At 42.8% G+C, this 25,814-nt stretch overlaps 1 protein-coding gene across 7 annotated transcripts in view; it reads left to right on the forward strand.

The window, feature by feature from the left end:
• grb10b (growth factor receptor-bound protein 10b) overlaps nt 1–25,814 on the forward strand; it is a 68,131-nt gene that overhangs the window by 35,018 nt on the left and 7,299 nt on the right. For 6 of the 7 annotated variants that reach the window (XM_034610923.1, XM_034610920.1, XM_034610922.1 and 3 more), the window contains 6 exons: nt 17,024–17,180; nt 22,288–22,403; nt 22,870–22,944; nt 24,886–25,023; nt 25,308–25,418; nt 25,713–25,811. In XM_034610923.1, the coding sequence (XP_034466814.1) occupies nt 17,024–17,180; nt 22,288–22,403; nt 22,870–22,944; nt 24,886–25,023; nt 25,308–25,418; nt 25,713–25,811 (696 nt within the window). Of the gene's footprint in view, nt 1–14,535; nt 15,457–17,023; nt 17,181–22,287; nt 22,404–22,869; nt 22,945–24,885; nt 25,024–25,307; nt 25,419–25,712; nt 25,812–25,814 lie in introns of those variants that run through there. The other variant, XM_034610926.1, reaches the window with a different exon arrangement.

A 25,814-nucleotide genomic window follows, 5' to 3' on the forward strand; every position in this document is an offset into this window, starting at 1 on the left:
CTATGGTATGGCAGGATCCCCACGTCCTGTCTCTGCCTCTCTAGTCTGTGTTTCATTATCTTCCTATTAGTGTGTCTATCTCTGTGTGCCTTGGACTGTCGGTGTTTATCCCTCTGTCTGTCACATGGGTTTTCGCTGTCGTCCCTCCACCCTTTTGTCCCCTTGTTTCAGTTGAAATTAAATTCTCGTTCATTTCAGCTCGGCCGCAGCGCAGGACGGTGTGTTCTGGGACAGTTTAGCTCACTCGATGAATACTGATTCACACATGATGAAGTAAGGCGCCTAAAATAGAGCGTGGTGCCAGACAAGCAGCGGAGGTTGGGTTGGCACTAATAATGTTAGTGAACGGGCTGTTGGTGCTCGGTGCCAGCAGTGTTGGGCAGTTGCACAAGTCTGACACAAAAAAAAAATGCAACAGCTTTCTATATTATGCAGGTTTAAGCCCTTTATACTCTCTAGCATTAACGCAATAGTCTTTTATAATATTCCTTAGTGGGAGAGAGCTAGGTTATAGTCAGGGTTATAGAAATATTGTGCTTCTTTATGTTATACATTTGCTGTTAAAAGCAGCACCACTGAGAGTGGATATAGCTTAAAATATTCAGGGTAATGCAAATATTATACGTATTAGGTTTATGGCTGGAATTAACATGTTCAGACATATGTGCAGCACGTAATCGGCGTGCAGATTTAATTTAAGTATGTGCATTAGAATTTGAACATGGACAATACTCACACTGCATAAATGATTTAAGGTTTTTTCTTTCATTTGTCAAAGTGTCTCCACATCCTCCCACTATCCACAAATGATGCTAAATTACTGCGTATACAAACGCTGCCCTCCTGCACATTTGGAGCCGGAGTCTGTGCAGTTGCAATCAAGAGTTTATTTTTAATAGCATCAAATAACAAACTAAAACAAAACTTACTGGTAAAATTAGCACGTGAATATACACTCACCGGCCACTTTATTAGGTACACCTTGCTAGTACCGGGTTGGACCCCCTTCTGCCTTCAGAACTGCCTTAATTGTTCGTAGCATAGATTCAACAAGGCGTGGCATTTAAACAATGCTCAATTGGTACTAAGGTGCCCAAAGTGCGCCAAGAAAATATCACCCACACCATTACACCACCACCACCAGCCTGAACCGTTGATACAAGGCAGGATGGATCCATGCTTTCATGTTGTTTACGCCAAATTCTGACCCTACCACCTGAATGTCGCAGCTGAAATCGAGACTCATCAGACCAGGCAACGTTTTTCCAATCTTCTATTGTCCAATTTTGGTGAGCCTGTGCGAATTGTAGCCTCAGTTTCCTGTTCTTAGCTGACAGGAGTGGCACCCGGTGTGGTCTTCTGCTGCTGTAGCCCATCTGCTTCAAGGTTCGACGTGTTGTGCGTTCAGAGATGGTATTCTGCATACCTTGGTTGTAACGAGTGGTTATTTGAGTTATTGTTGCCTTTCTATCATCTCGAACCACTCTGCCCATTCTCCTCTGACCTCTGACATCAACAGGGGCATTTTCGTCCACACAACTGCCGCTCACTGGATATTTTCTCTTTTTCTGACCATTCTCTGTAAACCCAAGAGATGGTTGTGCGTGAAAATCCCAGTAGATCAGCAGTTTTTGAAATACTCAGACCAGCCCGTCTGGCACCAACAACCATGCCACGTTCAAAGTCACTTAAATCCCCTTTCTTCCCCATTCTGATGCTCGGTTTGAACTTCAGCAAGTCGTCTTCACCACGTCTAGATGCCTATTTAGGCATTGAGTTTCTGCCATGTGATTGGCTGATTAGCTATTTGTGTTAACAAGCAATTGAACAGGTGTGCCTAATAAAGTGGCCGGTGAGTGTACATCAGTGTGATAAGAACGACCTTAAATGACACAAACACTTTTAGAAAAAAATTATTTGACGTACTTTGACTTTTTAGTTTGGTCCATATCCCATTAACTAACATGGGGGAGGCAGGGTTTATGACTTATACTGCATCAAGATGCTTATACCTTTGCGTATAGCTGTCATGTCATCCATCTTTATATTCAGCCTTTGGTCTTTCAACATGTTCGGCAGGTGAGATCACCTCAGTATCCTTTACTGTCTATTTCTCATCAGGATTATATTCATGGGAACTGCTGTGACACAGTGTCCCAGAAGGGATCTTTAACATTTACTCTAATGATGATGGCGCTGATCACCTTTCCATCCCCGCTCACTCCTCCTTACACCTCCCTCTCTATCTCTCACCTTCCCTCCCTCAATCTCTCTCTCCCTCTCTCTCTCAGCATGACTTTGCCTCCAGTTGAGTCAGCCAGACTTCAAAGCTGTGACACCCACTTATCAAAAAAGCATTTTGTGAATGCTGCCAGAATCGAGTGTTCTGTACTGAAGTATAATTTAAATGATGAGCTCAGCAGCCTCCCGGCAGCCTCACAGCTTGTTGAAATCATGCAACCTGTTTTAGAAACGAGTCTGAATGTTAAAACCATTACTCCGGGGCTTGAGTTTGACTGAAATGTAGTAAAGTGAGTATATGATGAGGAGCTATGATGTTAGCTTTTATCCAATTACTCATGATGGCCCAGAAATGCATACCATAGAAGGTGTGGTGCAGTCCGTGATGAAACAGACAGCAAGTCTCCCTGTGCCTTTCAGCATCGTACAAGCTGCTGACGAGACTCCTATCATTATCAGTGCTGCAGATACGCTGCAGAATATCAATGTTGCACATACACTTAGTCATAATGATATTCTGCCCCAGCAGCTGAAAGAAATCTGATAAGAATTTATTTTCCAAATATAACTTCACATGACTAAGAAGCTTTTTTCCCCCCCATCATGTCCCCAGTCCACGAACACTGCTGTGTGGGAAAATGTGAGGTGCCGTGGATTTGGCATCAGTAGCTCTCACAAACCATCCAGTCGCAAACCGAGAAACTTAAAGCTTAAATTTCAACATGCATTCATTGATATTTTTGGCAAAGGATGTCAAAGAATGATTTTGCAGAAAGCAGCCATCTGCTGCAGTCAAAAATATCTGTGAACTCATGACAGTTTGCTGAAAGAAACTTAGACACGTGTAGAGGTGAGGGTAGAGTCAGGTGATAATGACCTCCATCAAGGAGGTTATGTTTTCATTTCTGTTTGTCTGTCTGTCTGAAGCAGGATTAAGCAAGAACTGCTAAACCGATTTTATTTATACTTAGCGGAAGGCTGGGGAAGCAAGGAAGAACCCATATGTTTTTGGAACTGATTAAATTCTTAAACATTGAGAGATAGGGCCCTGTCCTTGTCAGAGGTATGTGCTCTCAGATTGTCCTTTTAGTAGGTTTGCTTGCCTGATAGTCACTACGATTATGCAAATACAACTTGGTGGAAGGAAAAGAAATAGACCATTAAATTCTGGTGCGGATCCGGATCAGGGGGCGGATCCTTGACCGCTTTTCTTTTTTGAACATTGCGAGATAAGACGTTTTTCAACATTTTCCTTTATTTCTCAAAGAATAATGTGCCAATCTTGATGATCTTGATTCCTGGTTCAGGAAGTTGATATCAATGAGTGTGGATGTGTTGGTTCAGGAAGTTGATAGCAATGAGTGTGGATGTGTTGGTTCAGGAAGTTGATATCAATGAGTGTGGATGTGTTGGTTCAGGAAGTTGATATCAATGAGTGTGGATGTGTTGGTTCAGGAAGTTGATATCAATGAGTGTGGATTTGTTGGTTCAGTTACATTTTTTTGTTTAGCATCAAATGACAACATACACCATCTCAAGACACTCTACAGAGTGTATGGAGACCTTAAGAAATTATACAGAAACCAAACAGTTCCCACAACGTACAAGCATTTGTGACTGTGGAGAGAAAATAACTGGGCGACTGTTGGTATGTACAGGCCTGTACTCTACTGAATACCATTTTATGTTCTGCCCATGATCTTCACTTTGAGGGACCCATTCACTTTACACGCACACATTTGATCCATAGATAATAAAAAATCAGAGCCGCTTCAAAAAGCAAAATCTCCTCACTGCCTAGTGATCTCTAAGAAATACAATCTTAAACCTTTACGTACCAAAGAATTTTCAATGTAACAAAGCGGCATTAACGTAATTAATAAACTCTTGAAGCATCTACTGTGGTTGCTGAAAAGAAGGCAGCAGGATTTAAACTAGAAACACCCGCTACATGCACGATGAGCATCGAACCACCCCTCCTCTCACTCTCTTAGTGTTGAAGCATGGCATTCCCTGGCTGCCTCCTTCCTGAATGTTGGAATTACTCCAGGTCAAAGGGCAGATTTTTCCACTGTAAACGGAAAAGCAGAATGGAATGCTGTCGATGCCCAAACTGTTGGCCTCAATGTGTGGGAACATCTGTGGGTCTGTGTGTCTGTGTGTGTGTGTGTGTGTGTGTGTGTGTGTGTGTGTGTGTGTGTGTGTGTGTGTGTGTGTGTGTGTGTGTGTGTGTGTGTGTGTGTGTGTGTGTGTGTGTGTGTGTGTGTGTGTGTGTGTGTGTGTTTAGTGTTTAAAACAATTCAGGGTGTTCTTGTGAGGAGGTTCAGTTTGGTGTATTGTCCATGTGTGTAATGTATGTATGGGGTTAAGTTAAGAATAAGCTGTGTGCGTTTGTGTGTGTGTGTGTGTGTGTTCTGCTTCTCATTGTACTGCTGATGTGTTCTGCAGGCTGCACTGTTCAGAGATCAAAGGTGACACAGCGCCAGAAATCTGCTGGCTCACTCTTCCAGCAGCCAGACTCCATTTAAATGGATCTTAAAGTGCAACAGGGAACACACAAATATACACAGACACTTGTTGAGTAATCACTAACTATTCACACTTGTATGTTTAGCTCTTTGTAGAGCTGCTTTTTTTTTTTTTTTACCTCTTTAGGACTTTTTCCAGCATAAACACTGATCTTGTCAGGACCACTAGACTTCATGGGGACCAAAGCCTGGTCCTAATGAAACTAAACATTAATCCTGAGGTCCTGTATTGGTTAGTGATTAGAAATGAATTGTGGTTAGGTTAGGTTTAAACTGGTCATGGTTAACGTTATGGATAAGGATTTGTTTAGGCTGTCCACAAGGAATGGAAGTTAATGGACTGTCCTAATGAGGATAGCTGCACAAACCTGTGGGTGCGTGTGTGTGATTTAGACTGTTAATAACACTTGGGTTGTTTTTGTCTTTGGAATTATTTGTAATTCATGTGAAAATAAATAATGCGCTCAAACTGGATTCTTCATTGAGCTTGTGCGTGCATGCGTGTGTGCATGTGTGTGTATTTGATGCATGCAGGCCTGGATCATTATTCCTAAAATTATATCTAGGCTCTAAACCCAATGTGCAGAAACTCTCTCTCTTTCTCTCTCTCTCTCTCTCTCCCTCCCTGGGACGCACACACACACACACACACACACACACACACACACACACACACACACACACACACACACACACACACACACACACACTCATTTGCATGTTATCTGATGCTCTTTGTGGCAGAAGTAGGGAGAGCATGCAGGCTGTACAGTAACCCTTTGTCAACATACATGTCCATGCTCACTCTCTCGCTCTCACACACACAGATACACACATTGCGTTGGGGCACTGATTGGATTTGCAGCATTCTGTGCCGTGAAATACAAATTGTTCTGCTGCTGCAGAACAAATGCTACCTGGAGGAGAGCCAGGCAGGTTGTGGTTGAGTCTGGAACATCTCATGTGTCAGGGCCATATTTATCCCATCGCCCGCTAAATGAAAACATGCCTCGACCTGCTAGCTAGACCTGCCACTGCCACACCGAGACACGCCTGCACACACACAAGCAGGCACACAAATACACACGGCCTGTTGCTGAATGATAAGGCAGGTGAGGAAGGTAATGGCTCGGTTGCCACTGGACAAAGACACATGGAAACAGATCAGCATCTCATAGCTCATGCAAACAGACCATTGTGGTTATGTGAAACCTTGTTTGTGAGTTTGAATATAAACAATAGCGTTTCTTATAAAATGCAAAATGAGCTAAATACAAAAGTCCCTAGTATTAGGATGATCCTGTTATATGCTAAATTCAATTACATGCTTCCTTGTATAAAATAGGTCAGAGTCACAGCTGCATTTGCATCCAACATCCACTGCCTACACTGTAGCATGTAGCAGAGAACTGAACTTGCCCTGAGCATATGAAAAAGCAGCAGTTTAAAAACACAATAGCTATGTCTCAATTCAGGGGCATCGTCCTTTGGAAGACACCATCTACCTGGCACACAGATACCGCGTCCCCCAGAGGCAGCGTAGACCACAAAGGGTGAACCGAAACGATGCGGCCTGGTCTAAGGAGGCTTTCCGTGATCTAGTAAACTAGTCCCATCCTTATTTATGTTGCCTAGCAACAGAGCTGAAAGTTTTAATGTCCCATGTTTTTTTTTTTTTTTACATGTTGGGTTGAGTTTAAGCGTGACACTCTAGGATTGGACACTCTTGTTTTGCATTGTAAAGGTCACTAAAAACTACAGTTGAGGGGTTGTTGACCAAGAGACTGCATCTGAATGTAGTGATCAGCCGTCAAGGGTGTTCACAGTGCACATTGTTCTTCAAGTAAATATAACTGATAGATAATTGAAACTGAGGGCACCAGGAAACAAACAAGAGCAGGTACAGACTCCAAAAGTAGCTTAAATCACACCAGATAATCAATAAAGCAATCAGGGCGGAATGTCGAGTAAATAGAGTAGATATATAAATGTATAGGTTCGTTTTTCATCCCAGCATTAAATTATGTCACCACAGTTCATATTTTAGTGATAGATTTATGAGGGGGATCCCAATCGAGGCATTTTATATTGTTCATTGAGGTAATGGAAGTAAACCACAAGCCCTAAATATTAGAAAATGGTTAATAATTCATCCTGTACGTGGTTTATTTCTGTATTAAATTGAACTAAATAAATGTCTGACCGTGGGAGCGTGACTGGACCACCCATACAGGCACTATAGGGGTATGATTCACCTTTTTAATGGTCCATCCTTCACTCCTCGTCCCAGAGGGCAGAGCGGTGTAAGATTAGAAGCCACAACTTTCACCCAGCTAATAGGGCAACATCCCATTACTCCTGCAGCTAATGTTAATCCCTGATAGCGCTTGCTCTCTGCTCCATCACTGTCTCTGTGTTTTATATTGTCAGAGCATCAAACATGTCTGTGTGTGTGTGTGTGTGTGTGTGTGTGTGTGTGTGTGTGTGTGTGTGTGTGTGTGTGTGTGTGTGTGTGTGTGTGTGTGTGTGTGCACATCGGTGTGTCTCTCTAGTGGCAAATCACTGCAAAGGACTGTACCATGACAGTTTCAGGTTTAGTGAATGACGAACTACTCAGAAGTATAACACAACTTTTTTGTCATTTTGAGTGTATGTTTTCGTTCGCTTGCATGCGTGCACATGCATAATTGTGTGCATACAGGTGTACACACATGTCCTGGTCTGTTTGTGCCCATGTGTTTCACAAAGAGAGCAATGTGTTGCTGCCTGCAGGCATTTCATCTGGCCAAAGCTGAGCAGAGCTGTTGGACTCATGTAGGTCATAGAGACTGCATCTCCGTCTCTCTCTCTCTCTCTCTCTCTCTCTCTCGCTGCCTTCCCCCTGTCCTCAGTCTCTCGCTCGCTCTCTCTCCCTCTCTCTCTGGGAAAGTAGGACAGCTCAGATTTCTGAAGCGGCTGCTGTAAAAACGCAGGAAAAGAGGGAGGTATAAGAAGACAAAGCTGGAGGATAGAAAAATTTACGATAATAAAAAAAGCTGCCCTGTTTGAATTAAATGTGTTACAGTTATGAACGCTTTTTAAATGATATTTCATCACATGGCACCCTTTCTGTTAATATGTGGATTTTTTGAAAGTTTGAAATGAATCTGTCACGGACAAAGTGCAACTAGTACTGGAGGACGAGAAAGGGAATCTACAGTGTTCTTTTTTATCATGCTCTTAGAAGTATGTGTTTATTTTCCCCTCACTTGAAAAACATACATTTTTGTATTTATGTAAGTTTTGTTTCCTGGATGTCTGGCAATACGATCATTTAATCGTGGCCCAGTATTTGGGGGGAGGGGGGCATTCTGGGGCGATGGACAGGAACTAGCAGTCAACTTCTATATGTTTTGGTAATGTATTTTGAAAATAAAAAAGACCTTGATCAAAAGAAGAAATAAGGATCCAGTCAGTAGAAAGAGAGAGAGAGGGACAGAAGACGCGGAGATCTCCAGAGCAAACTTGGTGTCATTGAGGACAGTTTGTACTGAACTGTGGCACATACTGTGATTCCTCTGGATGGAAAATGATTGTTTATAGTTGCCTGTGATGCAGAGATGAGTCCGCTTGTATTACTCAGGGGACACCGTGTCATTTATCTCCTGCAAGAGCTGCTGTGAACATCTACTCAGCTCGTTTCTCTAATAACATAAGATCCAGGCATCCAGTCACTAAAATATGAATATTTGAAATTTATATGTAAAAACGATCCCAAGGAGGATATGACCTCATTGACGGGCAACTTTATGAAACTGTTACCGTTACCTTAAAAACCTGATTTCTCAAGGTTTGGAAATTGTTGTGTTACTTTCCTCTGCTAAGGAATAAAAAAATCAGGACAGATTTCCACAGAACTTGTGGTGAAAGGATGTGGTACAAGTCAAAGTATAACCAAGAATGTGGGTGCAAATCCGGGAATTTAAAAAAAAACTTTCTTTAACATTGCGGTATAGGGCGTTAATCCCTTTTCCCAGGAATTAAATCTGGGATCTTGGTCAAAATAATCAGGCAGATCTAGAGTACTGATAGCTTTTAAAATGTAAAAATAAATAACATACAGTAGTTTTTTTTACATTTTAATGCAGAGAAGTTGCTCATTATAACTTAAATGGAGTTAAACTCAAGCGTTCTTCTGTCAATACTATTATTCAATAACTTTATTGTATTCTAATACAGTAGTTTTATCATTGAATCACAGAATAATTTCAAATGTCTTGTGAGAACAGTAATTTTGGGCTCTTGGCAACTAAAAGTTTTACCAAATGTGTAATTTACAAATGTGAGGACCACACTATCATGGTTTTGTCGTCTAAACCTTTTCCTCACACATGAGGCCACAGTGCAACAGCTTTCCCTACAACCAGTGGAGCATTTTCAGTGTATTGCCATAATCATGCCAGTGTCATCCTTTGTTTACACAATCACAAACCCACCCCCACCCCTCCTCCCGCTGCCCTCCTGCTGTAATTGGACAATGGCTGCGAATCAGCAGTGGTCTGAAAGGACATTTCCTGCCTGGGGTTTTGCTGGCAATCGGCCCCGGGGCACAATTAAGCATCCGCTCCCACTTTACTCCTTTGGTAAAATATTTGGCTCCGTGCGGGGTGTTTCTCAGCAGGTAGCCACAATAAATAGAGGTGGCACGGTTATTACATCATCATAAGCTGGTATAAATGGCCTTTCCGTAGGGTGTTGCATGTGCAAATCTAGTTTTATTAAACAAGGATGTGGTTTATCTTTTAACCAACGTGAATTACTTAGTATGTAATTCACATTACATGAATCAAACAGGAATGAATGAATAGGGAGATAGGACAGCTTTTAAATGGGATATTTACTTTGAAACATTTTGAAAAGACTGCTTTGAACAAAATTTGATCCAGAAATTGTGGTCACCCGTTTATCAGAGGTGTTGGTAAAGCCAGTATCCTTTTAATTTTGTAGTGTTAATCTTTTCACACCAAAGGATGGTCCATAATCTGACCATTTGGCCTCTGCCTCTGAGATTCCTAATATGTTCCTGGTCTCATAGATGCGTAGGTTTAATTTTATTTATGGCTTGACCTAAATTTGTGCTGCCTAAACTGCACTGCTAATTAAATTTGACCTGGCTCATCTCCAGAATCTTCCAACCCTCAACTTTCTGAGCCTGAATTGGTGTTAAGTCTCCATTGTTTACCGACAGAGGCGTCTCTGTGGACTAACTAACTGCCCGATATACAGTGTATGGTCTGATGCATGGCTGCACAGTGGCAGAGATGGCAGCCTGCCACTGTACATGACTTTGTATTGTCAGTGTGTGCTGGGAGTCTTCTCCTCCTACGTTTCTCTCTATACATCTCTCTATACATCCGTCCCTCTCTCCTACCCCCTCCATTCCTTCGTTCCCCGCTCCCTCTTTCACTATTACCAGTAAATCCCTCTCTGTCTTCTTTTGCTTCGCTGAGCCCAGATAGGCCTCTGTGTCTTGGGTCTTAATTTGACGCTGTAATTGGATGACAAGGGATGGTTCACGGTCCCTTCCTCATGAGTCAGCAGAGTTGTCTTGGCTGTTGCCACCCACTCCTGCTGACTACAGGCGCTGAGTGGGGGACGGACAATTGTCCAGAACTCATTCAGGTTTTTTGTGTCTCCATCTCATCACCCGGCTGTCATTTTCCAGGGGTGGCCTGGGCCACACACAGCACCCCAGTACAGTCAGAGGGGCTTTAAAGAGGCTACTCATTGAGGGGAATGCAAATGTGAATACCATTATCAGGAAGTAAAAAATTGGGGTACTCAAATATCGGCCCATATATATTTTTTAAAATTACAAACACAACAAAAACATGAGCAAATATATGGAACTAGAATTAAGAAATTTAACAAATGTTTTTATGTTAAATATTTTGTTTTAAGTTGGCAATGGTCGTTATCATCCAACCCTTAGGACAAAGTAATTGAGGCTTGATATTTTACTGTGTAATAATCATGATTTTTTTTTATAAATGAAAAGGAAAACACAAATATGACCAAATATTAAGAACTTGAATAAAGAAAATAAAAAATAAAAATTATGTTGAATTATATGATATTTTAAAAAATTGGTATGGTTCTTAAGATGTTGTTGTTACAAAGAAATTGAGTTGAGACTATTATTGGCCAACTGATAAATTGGTCAGGCTCTATCAGGTAAATTTCTATACAGACAAGATCTTTCAAACCCTGAAGTCTTGCAAGTCATGAAGTCTTAAAACCATGAAGCTTGATCATACAGTGAATTTACCGAAGCTTACAATTCAGCTTCCTCCCTCCTTGAGTATTCAGTTTGTTAAATTGAGTGTGAACTCTACTACCAGTATTACAGCAGTGCTATTTTCCCTCACAGATGTGGAGGATCTCAACGGTTACGGTTGATTTAAGGGTTGTGGTTAAGGTTAGTGTGAGCCATATTTGTACACAGCTCAACCCAGGGCAGGAAAGTCCCTGCCTGAGTTCATCTGAAAAAACTTCCCCACAGCGTGAGTATTCCAGGAGTTCAACTGGGAGCTGGCATCATTGGTGAATTTACAATTAAGATGTTGGCCATGGTGTTCAGCGTTAAGTTTTCTTTTTCATGATGCTTTGCCTCTGCGGTTCAACGGTTATCTATGGTGCCTGTCCTTTTTCAAGTACTTTTCAAGTACATGGCCCACACATAATGGATCCTAATGTGTGTGCCAGCTCGTACGCCCAATGACTAATAGTCTTTTAGAATTGCAGTCTGCCACAGTAACTCCGATCTGATGTAATGGCTTGTAATTCCTACGTAACACCAGTGGAACTATTTATAGACCAGCAGCCAGTTCTCAGTCAGATGGATGTGTGGATGCGTGTGAGCTGCTGGGCGAGCACACACATGCTTGTGTACATACTTCAGTTCGCACAAAGCTTGTCCTCATAGAGGGCAGTTTACTTTCTTTTTGTCAGTCTAGTTTCTGTCGAGTCGTCTTGTTTTGTGTGTGTGTGTGTGTGTGTGTGTGTGTGTGTGTGTGTGTGTGTGTGTGTGTGTGTGTGTGTGTGTGTGTGTGTGTGTGTGTGTGTGTGTGTGTGTGTGTGTGTGTGTGTGTGTGTTGCGTGCAGAAAACGTAATACACACAATGTGAAATATGTAGCATATGCTGCAAAGTGTGTGTCTCAGGATGTGCATGCGTGAATGAGCACATCTGGATGCCTGTGTGTGTGTGTGTGTGTGCTCTTGTACAGCTATCTTTGTGAGGACCAGTTTGAGTCTACAACCAACTGAGTGAGGACATTTAGGGAAAGTGATGACCTTTTGGCCGGTCCTCACTTTGTGACCCCCCCCTTTAATGGACTGTTTGTGGGTTAAGACTTGGTTTTAGGGTTAGGGTTAGAAATAGGTTTAGGTTAAGGGTTAGGGTTAGGCATTTAGTTGGATGGTTAGGGTTAGGGTCTAGGGAATGCATTATGCCAATGAGTGTCCTCACTAAGACAGCTGTACAAACGTGTGTGTGGGGGGGGACAAAAAGCATGTTTGTTACTATTACAATGATAAAGCATTACAATTTAAGGTGAAGACATTTTTGAGGTTAGGTTTCGAGTTAGGCAAGTAGCAGTCATGGTGTGTGTGTGTGTGTGTGTGTGTGTGTGTGTGTGTGTGTGTGTGTGTGTGTGTGTGTGTGTGTGTGTGTGTGTGTGTGTGTGTGTGTGTGTGTGTGTGTGTGTGTGTGTGTGTGTGTGTGTGTGTGCGTTCGCGCGTTCCCTGGGGGATTACATCACATGGCAGTTATCAGACCTGAGTCATCAGAGGTTCAGAGGCCACTACTATGCTCCTCCATTCAAATAAGGACACAGTGAAAAGTATTAGAGGAAGATAAAAACAAATTTCTTGCCTTTTTTTTTGCTTTCTTTCTTTCTCTCTCTCTCTATTTCTCTTTCTTTACTCCTTCCTTCCTTCCCACCTCTTCCTGTACCTCTTTTTTTATGCTCTCTCTATTCCTTCAGAAGAAGACAGAGAAGTAGAGTAGGTCATTTGAAGTGTGTCACTCTGTCATATCCGTTACTTTGCTTTCTCATTCTTCTGCTCCACATGTCTTATGTCTTGTGGTATCACCCATCTTCAGGATAAGCTTTCCAAAGTGACTGAAGGACCTGCTCCCGACCCAATTTTTTCCACATTTGGTCATTTGATTTGTTTGCGTGTGAGCGCAGCCAATGGCAGTCATCAAAAAACTGAGTATTGCATCAGTTCAGGTCGAGCTTTGAAGTCACGCACGCTCTCAGCTGATTTGCATCATCTGAAGGTTAAAATCACCAGACACAGTCCAAGATGCTTCTCTCCTGATGCTATTATTCCCACCAGCTGATTAATGTTTCTCCTCAAGCTCCCTCCACCTCACAAGCTTTCCCAGCATTAGTTTTTTGTCACCACTTGTGCATTATGTACACACAAGTCCTGTTGACTTTGTTACACCGTTGGCAAACATGCGGTTTTCCCGGCTCCTCGTTCTTATCTAAAACGACTACACAACAGAGGCCGTGACATTGGATTGTCTTTTCCTGTCAACCAGACATTTTTAAAAAAGTACGATTTTATCCCAGAAACTTCAGAACAAATTGATTGTCAACAGGGGCTGAAACTTGTGGAACGACCACCTCTTCCAATTACACCAAAACCTGTATTGCAGCATATGTGATCCGTGCAGCCTTATTGGGGCTTTCCCCCTCTGGCTGACTAACTGTGACGTAGACAAGGGTGTGTGTCTCAGTCTGCGTGAGCGTGTGAGTGCAGTGGCATGGAGAGGGGGAGGGGGGAGGAAGACAGCTGTGCAGGGGTAGATATGTAGTTAGACAGTAGAAAGCATTCATACTACACATTCTGCTGCACTGTGTCACCAGACAGTCTCGCGCGCCCTCTCTCTCTCTCTCTCTCTCTCTCTCTCTCTCTCTCTCTCTCTCTCTCTCTCTCTCTCTCTCTCCCCTCTGCTCCATTCCTCCTTTTCCCTTCACTTCTCTCGTCCGTCTGTCTCCTCTTTCTCCCTGTCCCTTGCACACACCCACGTATGAGCCTGTGTGCATGTGCAATCACACACACACTTCTCTCTCGCTCTCCCCTCCCCCAGCTGCAAACTCCCCCCTGTCCCACCCTCCACCCCCTCCCCAAAGTTGGCCACTGTAGTAAATTAAGTTGTATCTTCTTTTTTTTGTGACCGCTCTGATTTTTATCACTATTTCCTCCCTGTTTCTCCGAAACCGTGCATATTCCTGGATTGCACTTCATACACGCATGTACGTGCGCACATGCACGCACACACTTCCCCTCCAAAAAAGAAGTAGAAAAATAAAAGAAGCTGCTTGAAGGAGAGCATAAAGCTGTTCTCACCTCTCCCAGACGGGGTGTGTCAAGGCTTTTGTCCGTCTGATGCCGTATTAAATATCTGAGTTAAAAGGAGAAGTGTGTGCATGTGTGTGTATGTGTGTGTATGCGTGTGTGCGTGCAAAAGTCTCCCGGATTTTTTTGTTCTTCAGAGAGAAAGAATGTTGGCACAAGACTAGCCACCAGGGGAGGAGGAGAAGGTTGGAGTGCTCCAGGTTTGTTTCATTTCATTTGCTCTGTAATGAGTCTTGTTACTGCTGCGAGAGGCAGAGAGAGACTGCAGAGTTCATAGTTAAGCCACAGGGAGGGAGGGAGGGAAGGAGAGAGAGAAGGAGGAAGTGAAGAAGGGAGGATGGGAGGGAGAGGAAAAGAGAGGAGAAGACGCAAAGAAAATCCTACAAGCCAAATAACCCTCTTGTGAAACCTGCCGGACATTTTGGAAGCGAGAGAAGTGGCAAACTTTTCTACCCCTTCCTTCCCTCTTCCTATTTCTCCTCCTACTCCTCCTCCTCTTCTTCACTGCCCCACACCCTTCTCAAATGAAGCCTCTGGTTTCGAGCTCAGCAAAGGAAACTGAAGCAGGGAGCTCGCAAGAGGTCTGAAAAAGTTGGCTGTGTCTGTCCATGACTGTGCGTCTACCGGTGTGTGTGTTTGTGTGTGTGTGTGTGTGTGTGTGTGTGTGTGAGTGTGTGTGCTTCTCTGTGTGTGCGTGCACGCGCCTGGGTCTGTGTGGGAATGATTACATCAGCCTGCTGCAGGCTTATGATTGGTCGGTGAGCGTGTGGTTTGATTCAGTGTGCCTCAGAGCCTGTGGCTGAGGCTGTAACCCTTTGTGAGGGGGAGAGAGAGAGAGAGAGAGAGAGAGAGAGAGAGAGAGGGAGGAAGGGAGGGAGAGAAGGAAAGATAGTTGTCAGACTGAACCGGCACTAAGCACTGTTCTGTACCTGCTAACATCCGATCTCTGTGTCTCTGTCCTGTGAGCTGTACATACACAGCTTCAGGTCACACTGCAGGCAGTGTTATTTTTTCTTTTCAAATAGACAGAGCCAGCAGCAGCCTGGAGAGACTGACGGACTCCAGGCTGTGTGACAGGTAGCACTGTCAACTGTTGGCGTCCAATTTTGTATCTCTCTATCCGGAGGAGACAAGGCAGCAGAGCAGCAAGCTTCTGTGCTGGTGACTGTGGGTGACTGAGTGTGTGTGTGTGGTGTGTGAGTGTGTGGGGAGCCAGGCTCAGTCCAAAAAATGCCTTCGTGTTCCCCGGACTGCTGCCTATTGCGGGCCGTAGAGGTAAGATCTCTCTCTCTCTCTCTCTCTCTCTCTCTCTCTCTCTCTCTCTCTCTCGCTCTCTCTCTGTCTGTCTCTTATCTCTCCTCATGTGTCTCTGCCTCTCCTCACCTCCTGCTCTTTTTTTTAATACATTTTAAGTGCGTTTCCCTTTGAAGTGCTGCTGTGTTTAACCAGGGGCGAGAAATGGAATGTGTAAATACCTTGAAGGCTGAAGACAACTTGTCTTTTTTGTCAAGGTGTTAGTCAAATACGTCAGTAGCTTTGAATGATTACGGTTCCCTTCGCTTTCTTCTTCCCTGAGCATTTTTGGATGGATGGAGCGCGTCATGCTCGGTTTGGGCAAACTGATGCTGTACGGGCTGCGTCTTCCCTATATGATATATTATGTGGGAAGCATATGCACACATTACATGTGTAAGCCAGTAGGCTGGATTTATGTGTAGGCTAACAAGGCTGGATTCCTCTGCAGGTTAAGTAGGCTGCTCTAGTTTTCTCTGTGGGCAATTGAGTTATGTATCCTGTGAGTGTGACTGGTTTCCTTGTGAAAAGCCAAAGTGTGGATACACTAAGTGGACGTAAATTTAGGACTGTTTGGATTTTATCAACTGGATCACAGGCTGAATATAATAACGGGAAGCTTATCTACAGTATATGCTGATAAATAAGAATGTCCGGCTGTAAATGCATCTTGTACAGATCGTAGACACATGTTTCAGCAGCTTGTACACTATACGCATTATACTGTATATACACATATAAACAGTTACATATTTGCTTCAGAGTTAATTTATGTGTTGAAGTGAGTAATAATGGAAACAAAATTAAAACAGACATTTTTTATAAATTGTAAATAACTCAATCAGTTGTACTTCAAAAAACATATTCCTTCTGATATTCATTCTGTTTATTATTGTATTACTGGCTCGATTTCAACATTATTAAGTTGAAGTTGAGATTTTCAATGGTCATATCACTAGATACCTGTGTACGTTATAAGCTAGAATTGGAAACACTATGCTTTCATCCCCGTTAAACTACAGATTCCACCCATTTGGCTGCTTCTCTGTTCACCAGCAGATGCTTGTTATACACCACAGTATATTTGCTGCTGTATCACACCAACAAGTTGCTTTAAGTGATGCTTGTCTGTGATTTCTAACGCCACAATTGCTGCGCAGTCCGTGCTTTTTCTATTGTGTGCCATAATCACAGGGCTGCGTATGCTATAGTGTATGGGGTGCTATATACGATAAATACTGTTCTAGTGTTTGAGGAAAATTGCCGGCATCACCCACCTATTAGGCCGAGTTTTCAGAAATGGTTTGTGTTAAACAACTTTATCACAACTCAGTGTTCCCTGCAGGGCGACCATAAAAATCTAAAAATTCTCATTTTAAATGTTTTATTTTATTCTATTTCATTCAACTGGAAAAGAGAATTACTGTTGTTCATTTTGTTACTTCGACTTCGTCTTTTTTATTATCTGCTCTGTTTTTTCATTTACCAAACTCCATTCAAATGACCTCGATTCATGATAGCTGAACTCTGGTGTGTTTTCTACCCACAGATTGTGAAGATCTTCAGTGAAGACGGCATGTGTAAAGTGGTGGAGATCCCGGCCGACATGACAGCCAGGGACCTGTGCCAGCTCCTGGTTTATAAAAGCCATTGTGTGGATGACAACAGTTGGGCACTTGTTGAACACCACCCGCTGCTAGGACTAGGTAAGGGGCAGACACTGTTCGCATACACACAGAAGCCCACATGAACACACATGAACGGACACTCACTCTCCCACTCGTCCACACAGATGCTTGCGGTCTTGTGGGTGGGCCGAGCTACGCGGCGCAGTCACTGGCACACAGGTGTATTCGCTCGTAGGAATGCATACGTTCGTGCTCGCATACTGGGTACACACGGCCCAGCCGCACATTCTCACGCAGGCATGTTTTCAAGCATGAGTGCATGTGCATACTATACAGCATATGCACGAACGGAGCGCAATGTTCAGTGATCTAGTCAAGTGCAACACAGTGGCTGTGTGAAAGGTTGCTGTAGAAGTAGAGAGAGAGAGGCAGGAGAGCGCTATCTCATGATGAACTGAGGCGGACACACACACAAACACACACACACACACACACACACACACACACACACACACACACACACACACACACACACACACACGCACACACACACACACACACACTGAGCTGCTTGTCCCTGAAAAAAAGACAATGTAGGTTAAAGGTATTGATCAGCTTGTGTGCGAAACCGAAAGTGGTGGAGATAAATAATGCATTGCATGTGAGGTCAGAGTTGCTTTAGGACTGACAGACCAATGATTTTCTGATTCAGCAGTGAAGAGGCGGCTGAAAGTTGAGATGTGTGAGCTAACTGTGCAGTCATTTCATGAGATGGACCTGTCGCTGCTTGAAGAGGTCGCTGATGATGAATAATCCCAAACTTCAAGACGGCCGATGCTAATTGCGTGAATCAATGAAAGATGATTCCGGTTTCCTGAAGTCGTTCCATGGAAGTAATCAGAGACGGCCTTTCCAAAGTGTAGCAATCCTCACCAGCAGATAATCTCCCATCGGTCCCATCTCATAAATTAAACAAACACAGCCATTGATACATTTGGTTGTTTTTAGACTTTTCCAAGCATTGCACAGTAATTTGGTGTTGGTGGTTTTAGTGTTGGTGGTTTATGAGGCGGATAGTGAAAGCAAGAGAGAGGATCATATATGACATTCGACATCTATCACTAATATTTGGAACTCTGTCAGGCTAAAGATCCAGTACAGTTCTGCTCCAGTTGAGTCACCTGTGAAGACAGATTGTTATGCAGAATATTATGTTACGGTGGCTTTTTTCAAGTGGAACGACATGAAGGACTCACAGTGGAAGCCGGCACATGAGCAACTAAAGGAAAAGCAGGTGATAACTGAAGGTTATGGATTCGGAGCTGCACTGATGTAAGTGTAACAAAACCCTTTTGACGACTTGCACTCCTCTCAGTATCAGCGTCGGTGTAATGTTATCGATCGGGTAATATAAATGACACGGCAGAGAGGTGATGGAGATAATTGATGTGGAGTTTTAAAGGATATTTTTCATAGTCGAGGTTCTTTAGGTTCACTCTCCTGAAAAAAGAAGCTCCTCGCTGCACCAAACTCTGGACTCTGTAAAAAGGTTTGAATGAAGACGGCGCGACCTTCTCAGGAAAGTGGAATAATATAGTGGTGGAGGATTTAAAATTTCAGTTTAGGGAAGAAGGGAGGATGGGAGGGACGACATGTTACACAGCAAATCCTTCATATTAAGTGGAATAAAGGCACATGTATATTTAGCTAACTGAGCGTGGCACTTTTTTGTCAAGATTTCAATTTTTTATATCTATCAGTGCCAAGGGAGGCGTAAAAATGACACAAGGAAATACTGTAAAAAGTAAACAACGGGGATAAAACCTCCTGCTCAATCAGGGAGTTTTGACAAGTTGCCACAATAAGAAGGAAAAGGGCTTTGCGTTTCTGTCAGGGTGATGTTGTGTTAGACTTGGCACCATCGCAGTAAATTTGGAAAGCTGTGGGCAGCTGAACGTTAGAAAAACCCAACCTCCCCCTGAGGAGAGGGCGATTATAAAGCACTTATGGAATACAAGTTGAGCCTGTGCTCCACGCTCATGTCTGTACAGTTTAACAGATGTGGGAGAGGAGGGGGGTGTAGGTTTTATATAGCGCAGTGTGCCTTGTAGTGAAATCAAGAGAGGAAAAGAAAAACATATGAAAAGTCTTCGTTTCTGCCTTTTCAACCAGACAACTCGTGCAGGTGTAGTGTCTGTTTTTCTCTTGGATTTACAGTCACATCCACACACACACACAAGCTGCTGCGCCGCCATGCGGGCAAACTTTATATACTCTATATATATATATATATAATACATTATTCAAAGAACAGGTCCCACGGCTCTAACCTAATATTTCACAATCCATCAAGATCTGATTACATTTCTCATCAGCGCTGCCAACGCCATGCTGCCAAATACAGTTAAGCTGACTCGTTGTGAGTGACATCATTTTTGGCTCAGAGTAGCTCTATTCTATTATAGCTCTTATTCCATTCTGGCTCACCTGTACTGAAACCATATTCCGTTCAGGTCTGGAAGAACTGCTCATCATGTTTTATGTTAAGGAATTTCAGTAAATTAGATGTGATGAAACAGTAGTTCAAATTAAAGAGGTGTGTGTGTGTGTGTGTGTGTGTGTGTGTGTGTGTGTGTGTGTGAGTGTGAGTGAGTGTATTTGAGTGTGTCAAAACCCTTGTGGACACACTCAAATAGCCCCTGATTGTGCTTAGATTGGTTGTACGCTTGCACTCAGATTATGCTCTCGGATTTCTCTTCTCCGCTTTGATTTCCCCAACCAATACAGTGGCAGGTGTGGCATTGATAAATTAAATTCTCCCACACTCGATGAGCTGGACTTCTGAGCCATAAAATGTGTCATTATTTATCATTTGTGCACACCGACGGGAAGTCGGTGTTATGATAAAGTCGTAAAGGATGGGAGTGCTTAAAACCGGTTAAAGAAACCACCCTTACAGAACACTCAAAGAGGTAAAACTAAAACTTTGTCAACACTACACCTGGCATTCTATTGGTTGGTGAATTGAGTTCAAAAAGCAGAAGAAACTAATTCAAGAACAGATGTTTTCACACATGCACAGAAGCAGCATGAGCGCCAGGAGAAGAGCTGGAGCTGGAGCGCAATCTGTCCAAGCAACAAAATGTCTGAATGCAGGGGCACAGTTTGAGCGCAAGCAGAGCAAAGCAGGGGCTATTAGAGTGCAAGCGCAGGGAATTATGTTAAAGCCTTATAAAATCTGAACCTGAAAGTCCTGCTCTCAAACTGAAACACCACACCTGAATAAAGATATGGGGAAAAAACAATAGAATTCCTCATATTGTTTTTGTTATTCCTGTGTATATAGTAGTATTGTACAGATATATATGTATATTTATTACAGTAATTGAGTTTTTCTGACCAATGATCTGGTTTATAGCTCTGTCAGTTCTCTTTTTGCTGGATCTTTCCAATAATTCTCAAAAGTAGCTTGTTGTAAATGTAAATTCCTTCTCCATTAAGTGTTGACCGTTTTATAGTAGTCTGTATATGTTGAGTGACCCACTGGAAAACCAGAAATGTGTTTGGGAATAAGTGTGTTTAGTCATTTGAGTCATAGTTTATTGTTTTATTTCTTTTACAGTATGAGATGAGGGTTTGTGTGTGTGTGTGTGTGTGTGTGTGTGTGTGTGTGTGTGTGTGTGTGTGTGTGTGTGTGTGTGTGTGTGTGTGTGTGTGTGTGTGTGTGTGTGTGTGTGTGTGTGTGTGCACAGACTGTAGGTCTGCACTGCACATGTGCCGTGACACTTAATGTGTGCACATGTGGTCGGGTGGTAGACGAGAATAGCCGTTTGAGAGAGACCCCGAACAATAGTGTGTTTGAATAGAGAGGCCTATTCCCGTACACCGCTGCCCACGCCGAATGGGATGAAATGGCCCCTTTGAGATAAGTGACACTGACCTCGACTTGTCAGCGTGAAAAAAGGTTAACAACTCCGGGACAGTGAGGTAGTGTTGCCGGGGTGAGTCACTGTCACGAACATGAGTGACTCATCAGACAGACGACAGGATGAAGGGAGGGAGGAGAAGAAGAGTCGTGACAGTGTTTGGGAGATTGTGACACAGGAGAATAGAGAGGAAGAATGAGGGGGCACATGAAACTAGACAATGTTGTCAGAAGTTCTCAGTTTTCACATCAGAGCGAGGTGTCAGACCATAGAGGTGGTGCAAAAGTTTATTAAACTGTAATTAAATCTACCGGGGAAAGAAAATTATGTCTTTTTTATTAAAGAAAAACTTGTAAGGCAGTTGGAATCCACTGATTCACGTCCGGTTTCTGCATCGCACTCAGGGAATATAAATCACCGGGACCCCTGACCACATTTATTCACGGACACACTTTGAGCTGAATCACATCCTCCTTCCATTCACATCCACAGAGTGCGGCCTCGGTCTGATCATCCGTCACAGCTGGTTTGATGAGCACAAACCATTGAAACCAGTCTGCAATTTAAAAGATCCTTCCAGGCCACCGAGCAGTTTAAATGAAAGCCAGCAAAGTTTTGCAGCCGTTGAGGCACATTAACCACTTTCTTTTTTACGCTGAATTCAGTATCGCCTAAAATTATATATTAACTTTATAAAGAAAAGCCTTTAATCATATAGAAGATTGCTGGTGCTTAAAATACATCAAGGTGGTGGTTGTTTTTTCTTCAACTTTCTGGTTTCTGGCTCATGAGAAATGGTGTTAACAGATTTTTTCCCCCCTCAAATTATGATATCTGCACAGGTCATTAGAGATTTCCACTGTAAAAAAAAAACGGTGTTTTTAATATTAAAATGAATAACTATATTACCATGAAAACTTTATTCTTTATTCTAATACTTTTTCAGATATTCATATTAATATTCACGCGTCTATCTTATATTATTGTTATTATGTGCAATCATTTTGTATCCGCATTGGCAATAACATATTTATTTCCATATCAGAGTATATTTAGGTCCATTTATTTTATTATGTGTTGGTTTATTTATGTTTGTTTTAATGCACCAAAGAAGAGCAGCCCTGCTAATTTCAGGGTACGCAGAGCTTACAATGATAATAACTTTTTTTTTTTTACTATTATTACATTAGCCTGCCCGATAATCATAATTCACAGTTGAAATAATCTTTCTCCTTCTCTTTTTTCCCGTCTCGCCTCAGAGCGCTGTCTAGAAGACCATGAGCTGGTGGTTCAGGTCCAGGCCTTCATGAGCAGCGACAGTAGGTTCCTCTTCAGGAAGAACTATGCCAAATATGAATTCTTCAGAAACCCCTTGGTAATTGCTGCTGCTAAGACGTTTCTTAACATTCATGTCACTCCTGACGTCCTCTTGTTGAAATATGCAACACCTATAGCCTGCAAATTAAACCTGGGGCAATAGCTCCCTGTGGATTTAGGTTTTGTCGTTTTTTGATCATTCTAAACAAAAACTTTAAAGTTGCGACTACTAGAAGAATAGTTTATGACGGCTGAGATTTTTACGTAAACGCTTGCTAATGGTATTTGTTTGCTCTTAATAAGTGACGTCTTGCTTCAGAGATGAAATGACAGGCATGTTCCTCAACAAAAAAAAGCCTCTGCTCGTTCATTATCCTTGTGATATATTATGACAGCTGATTGTAGTAGTGACATTTGCCTGACGCTTCTTCTTCTGTCACGAAATTTCTACACCCTGTAATTATCGCCACGCTGGCTGATTGTCTCCGTCTGTCTCTAATGCCGCCGTCTTCTTCTTCCACCAGACGTTTTTCCCGGAGCACATGGTTGCGTGGTGCCAGGAAAGCAATCGTTCGATTCCACCATCCCAGCTCCTTCAGGTACATGGAACACACACAAATACAGACACACTTTCTTCTGTGTCTGACACGCACACCGCTCGGTTCATGTTAGAGTCAGCACCCGTTACATACTGTACAATCAAGCAGACATACCTCACCTCTGACCCTGAGACAGCCTGTCTCGTCAGAGCCTGCAGTAATAACTACTGTTGATCCCCTGTTGACACACGACTGTCTCGGCACATGCACCGCAGGTCCGACACTTCTGATGGATGGAATTAGTCAGTCAGTAATAGAACATGCTATTCTTCACCTGCCTACCGTGTGTTTGCACAGTGCACATTCTCCAACGTGTGTCAAGCCACTTCTCCGCCTCACAGACCGCTCCCGGGCCAAGTAGGCCGTATTTCTCAAAACATGCAAGAAGAAAAAAAGTCCAGGAGGAGAGCAGACAAAAAAAGATTGTGGAGACTTTGAAGAGCTTTGGTCTTAATGGATGGAGGGTTTACATGCAGTCTGGCTCTCTCCTGTATCATGTAATGGAGCTGTCAGAGGCACAACCACAAGGGGAATCCATCCCTTCATCCTTGCCACTCACAGAAAGCTTTTAACTCCCTCCGGCTGATCACATAGACGTTTCGCTCCGTTGTGCTCTACGTAGAGGAGTCAATAAATGAATGGGGATGATGGGGGGGAGCCAAAATTGTGTCAGGAATCCCCAGTGTTTGACTTCTTCTAAACACAAGATCTTTGCACTCAATTAGAGTGCTGTCCAAACCGAGATGTTTTATGACCCGAGCCCGAGCAGGTGTTGGCGATGTTTGCCGTTACGCAAGAACCATATGTCAATGCAAAGCCACAAGGTGTAGAGGCTGAAAAGTAAAACTGCTGGAATGAGCTCTAGGAAAATGCATGATGAGGCCCATTGTGAGGCTGTTTCCAAAACACTGGGAAAATGTGCTGGAGATGTTTTAAGCGTCCTCTGGAACTGGTTACCACAAGTTCCAATTCAGCTCGAATAACATAACCTACAACTTCATGGTGATATTTTTTTGTGAGGCATGAAACCCGCAAAATCCAAAATACTTCAGACATCCTCAAGACAATTAAGCTTTAAGGGTCCCCAATAAGAATGTACTGTATGTCGACTGAGAATGTACTGTGGTTGCATATTGCGTGACACTTTTAGTTTACATGCTTTTTTCTTTTTCATCCTTAAAATAGAAATATGTCTTCAGAAACTAATTACAGGTCCACCTCAAAACATAACCCCTATACTTATCGACTTATCTATGCTGCAATTATTTATCATTTTCATTGTAAATTAATCTATCCATTATTATGGTGATTAAGTTGTTTAGTCCATACATGGTAAAAAAAAATGTATCTGTGTTTCCCGAACACCAAGATCTCCTTCTTCAAATGTCTTGTTCTGTCCACAAACCAAAGATATTCACTTTACTCTCATTCGAAGAGCAAAGAAACCAGGGGAAAAAATCACATTCAAGAAGCTGACATTTTGACTTTTTTCATTAGAAAAACCCTCAAACCAATTAATCGATTATCAAAATAGTTGGCAATGAATTCAGTAGTGATTACTGATCAATTAATTGATAATTGTTGCAGCCCTAATGTAGATACATATGAAAGTGTGTCCGGATCCTGTCAGCCTTCTTCTACTGTGCACAGCTGGTGTTTCAGACTCTGGCATAATGTCTGATCTCAGTGTTGGTCACTGCTGTGGTGTGTAAGAAGCCAAAAACCTGCCGGTCGTCTCAATTATCAGCCGTCAGTCTGACTGATGCAGGAAACCCGGGGTGACAGTTTATTCTTTGACAAGAAAAAGCAATTCCAGGTGAAAGGGAGCGTACAGGCTTCAGATGTGATCCTCCCGAGGCAGAGAGTCCTTGACAGACAGCATTATTAGAGCGAACAAATCCAAAATGTTATGCGTCATGTCTTTGTTGCTCCATCTTTCAGAACTTCCTCGCGACCAGTAGCTGTCCAGAGATCCAGGGGTATCTGTACGTGAAGGAGGTGGGGAGGAAGTCGTGGAAGAAAGTTTACATGTTCCTGCGGCGCTCAGGGCTCTACTGCTCGACAAAAGGAGCCTCAAAGGTAACGGCATCTTTTCATCTTCAGCTGACAGAATAAATCTAATTGTACCTATCCTTGACATAAAAACTACATTATTGCTTTATAATTACAGTCTTTATCCTATCATTATAGAACTCATGCATGTACTAAATACATTTTTATAGTAATGTAGTAAATATTCCTGATAAAATGTAATTACCGTCAAAGAAACATGGCTGTTATTGATGGTGGTCTGTGTCTTTCAGCGTGCCTCCGGGCTGTGTCTCTCTGCGATGCTCTGACTTATTAATTATTTCTGTCTCCAGGAGCCCAGACATCTACAGTTACTTGCAGACTTAGAAGAAAGCAACATGTTCACTGTCATCACAGGCAAAAAGTATCACGGTGCGCCCACAGACTACGGCTTCTGTATCAAGGTGAGTCGCAGATCAAAGTGCTGAGATGAAGCCGATTCCTCATGAAACATTGTGAGCTGAGTCATGATTGACATCCTGTGCAGCTCAGAGTCTCACAAAAAGGCCACTGGCTTGTACTTAATAAATGAGAGCCTCTGGCTTACTGCTGTATTTCTGAATAGTGAGGTTTTTCTCATCATCCTATTGAGTTTAGTGATGAAGATGATAATGGTGGCAGTGGTGACAAATTATACAATATCATGTGATAAGTAGGTTTTTATCTCTGTTCTGAATCTGAAAAATGTTCTGCTGCAGCCCAACAAAGCTCGAGGGGAGTTGAAAGACTTGAGGATGCTGTGTGCCGAGGACGAGCAGGGAAGGACCTGTTGGATGACCGCCTTCCGACTCTTTAAGGTA

The sequence above is a fragment of the Hippoglossus hippoglossus genome, chromosome 16, assembly GCF_009819705.1.
Source record: "Hippoglossus hippoglossus isolate fHipHip1 chromosome 16, fHipHip1.pri, whole genome shotgun sequence".
NCBI classification, from domain to species: domain Eukaryota; kingdom Metazoa; phylum Chordata; class Actinopteri; order Pleuronectiformes; family Pleuronectidae; genus Hippoglossus; species Hippoglossus hippoglossus.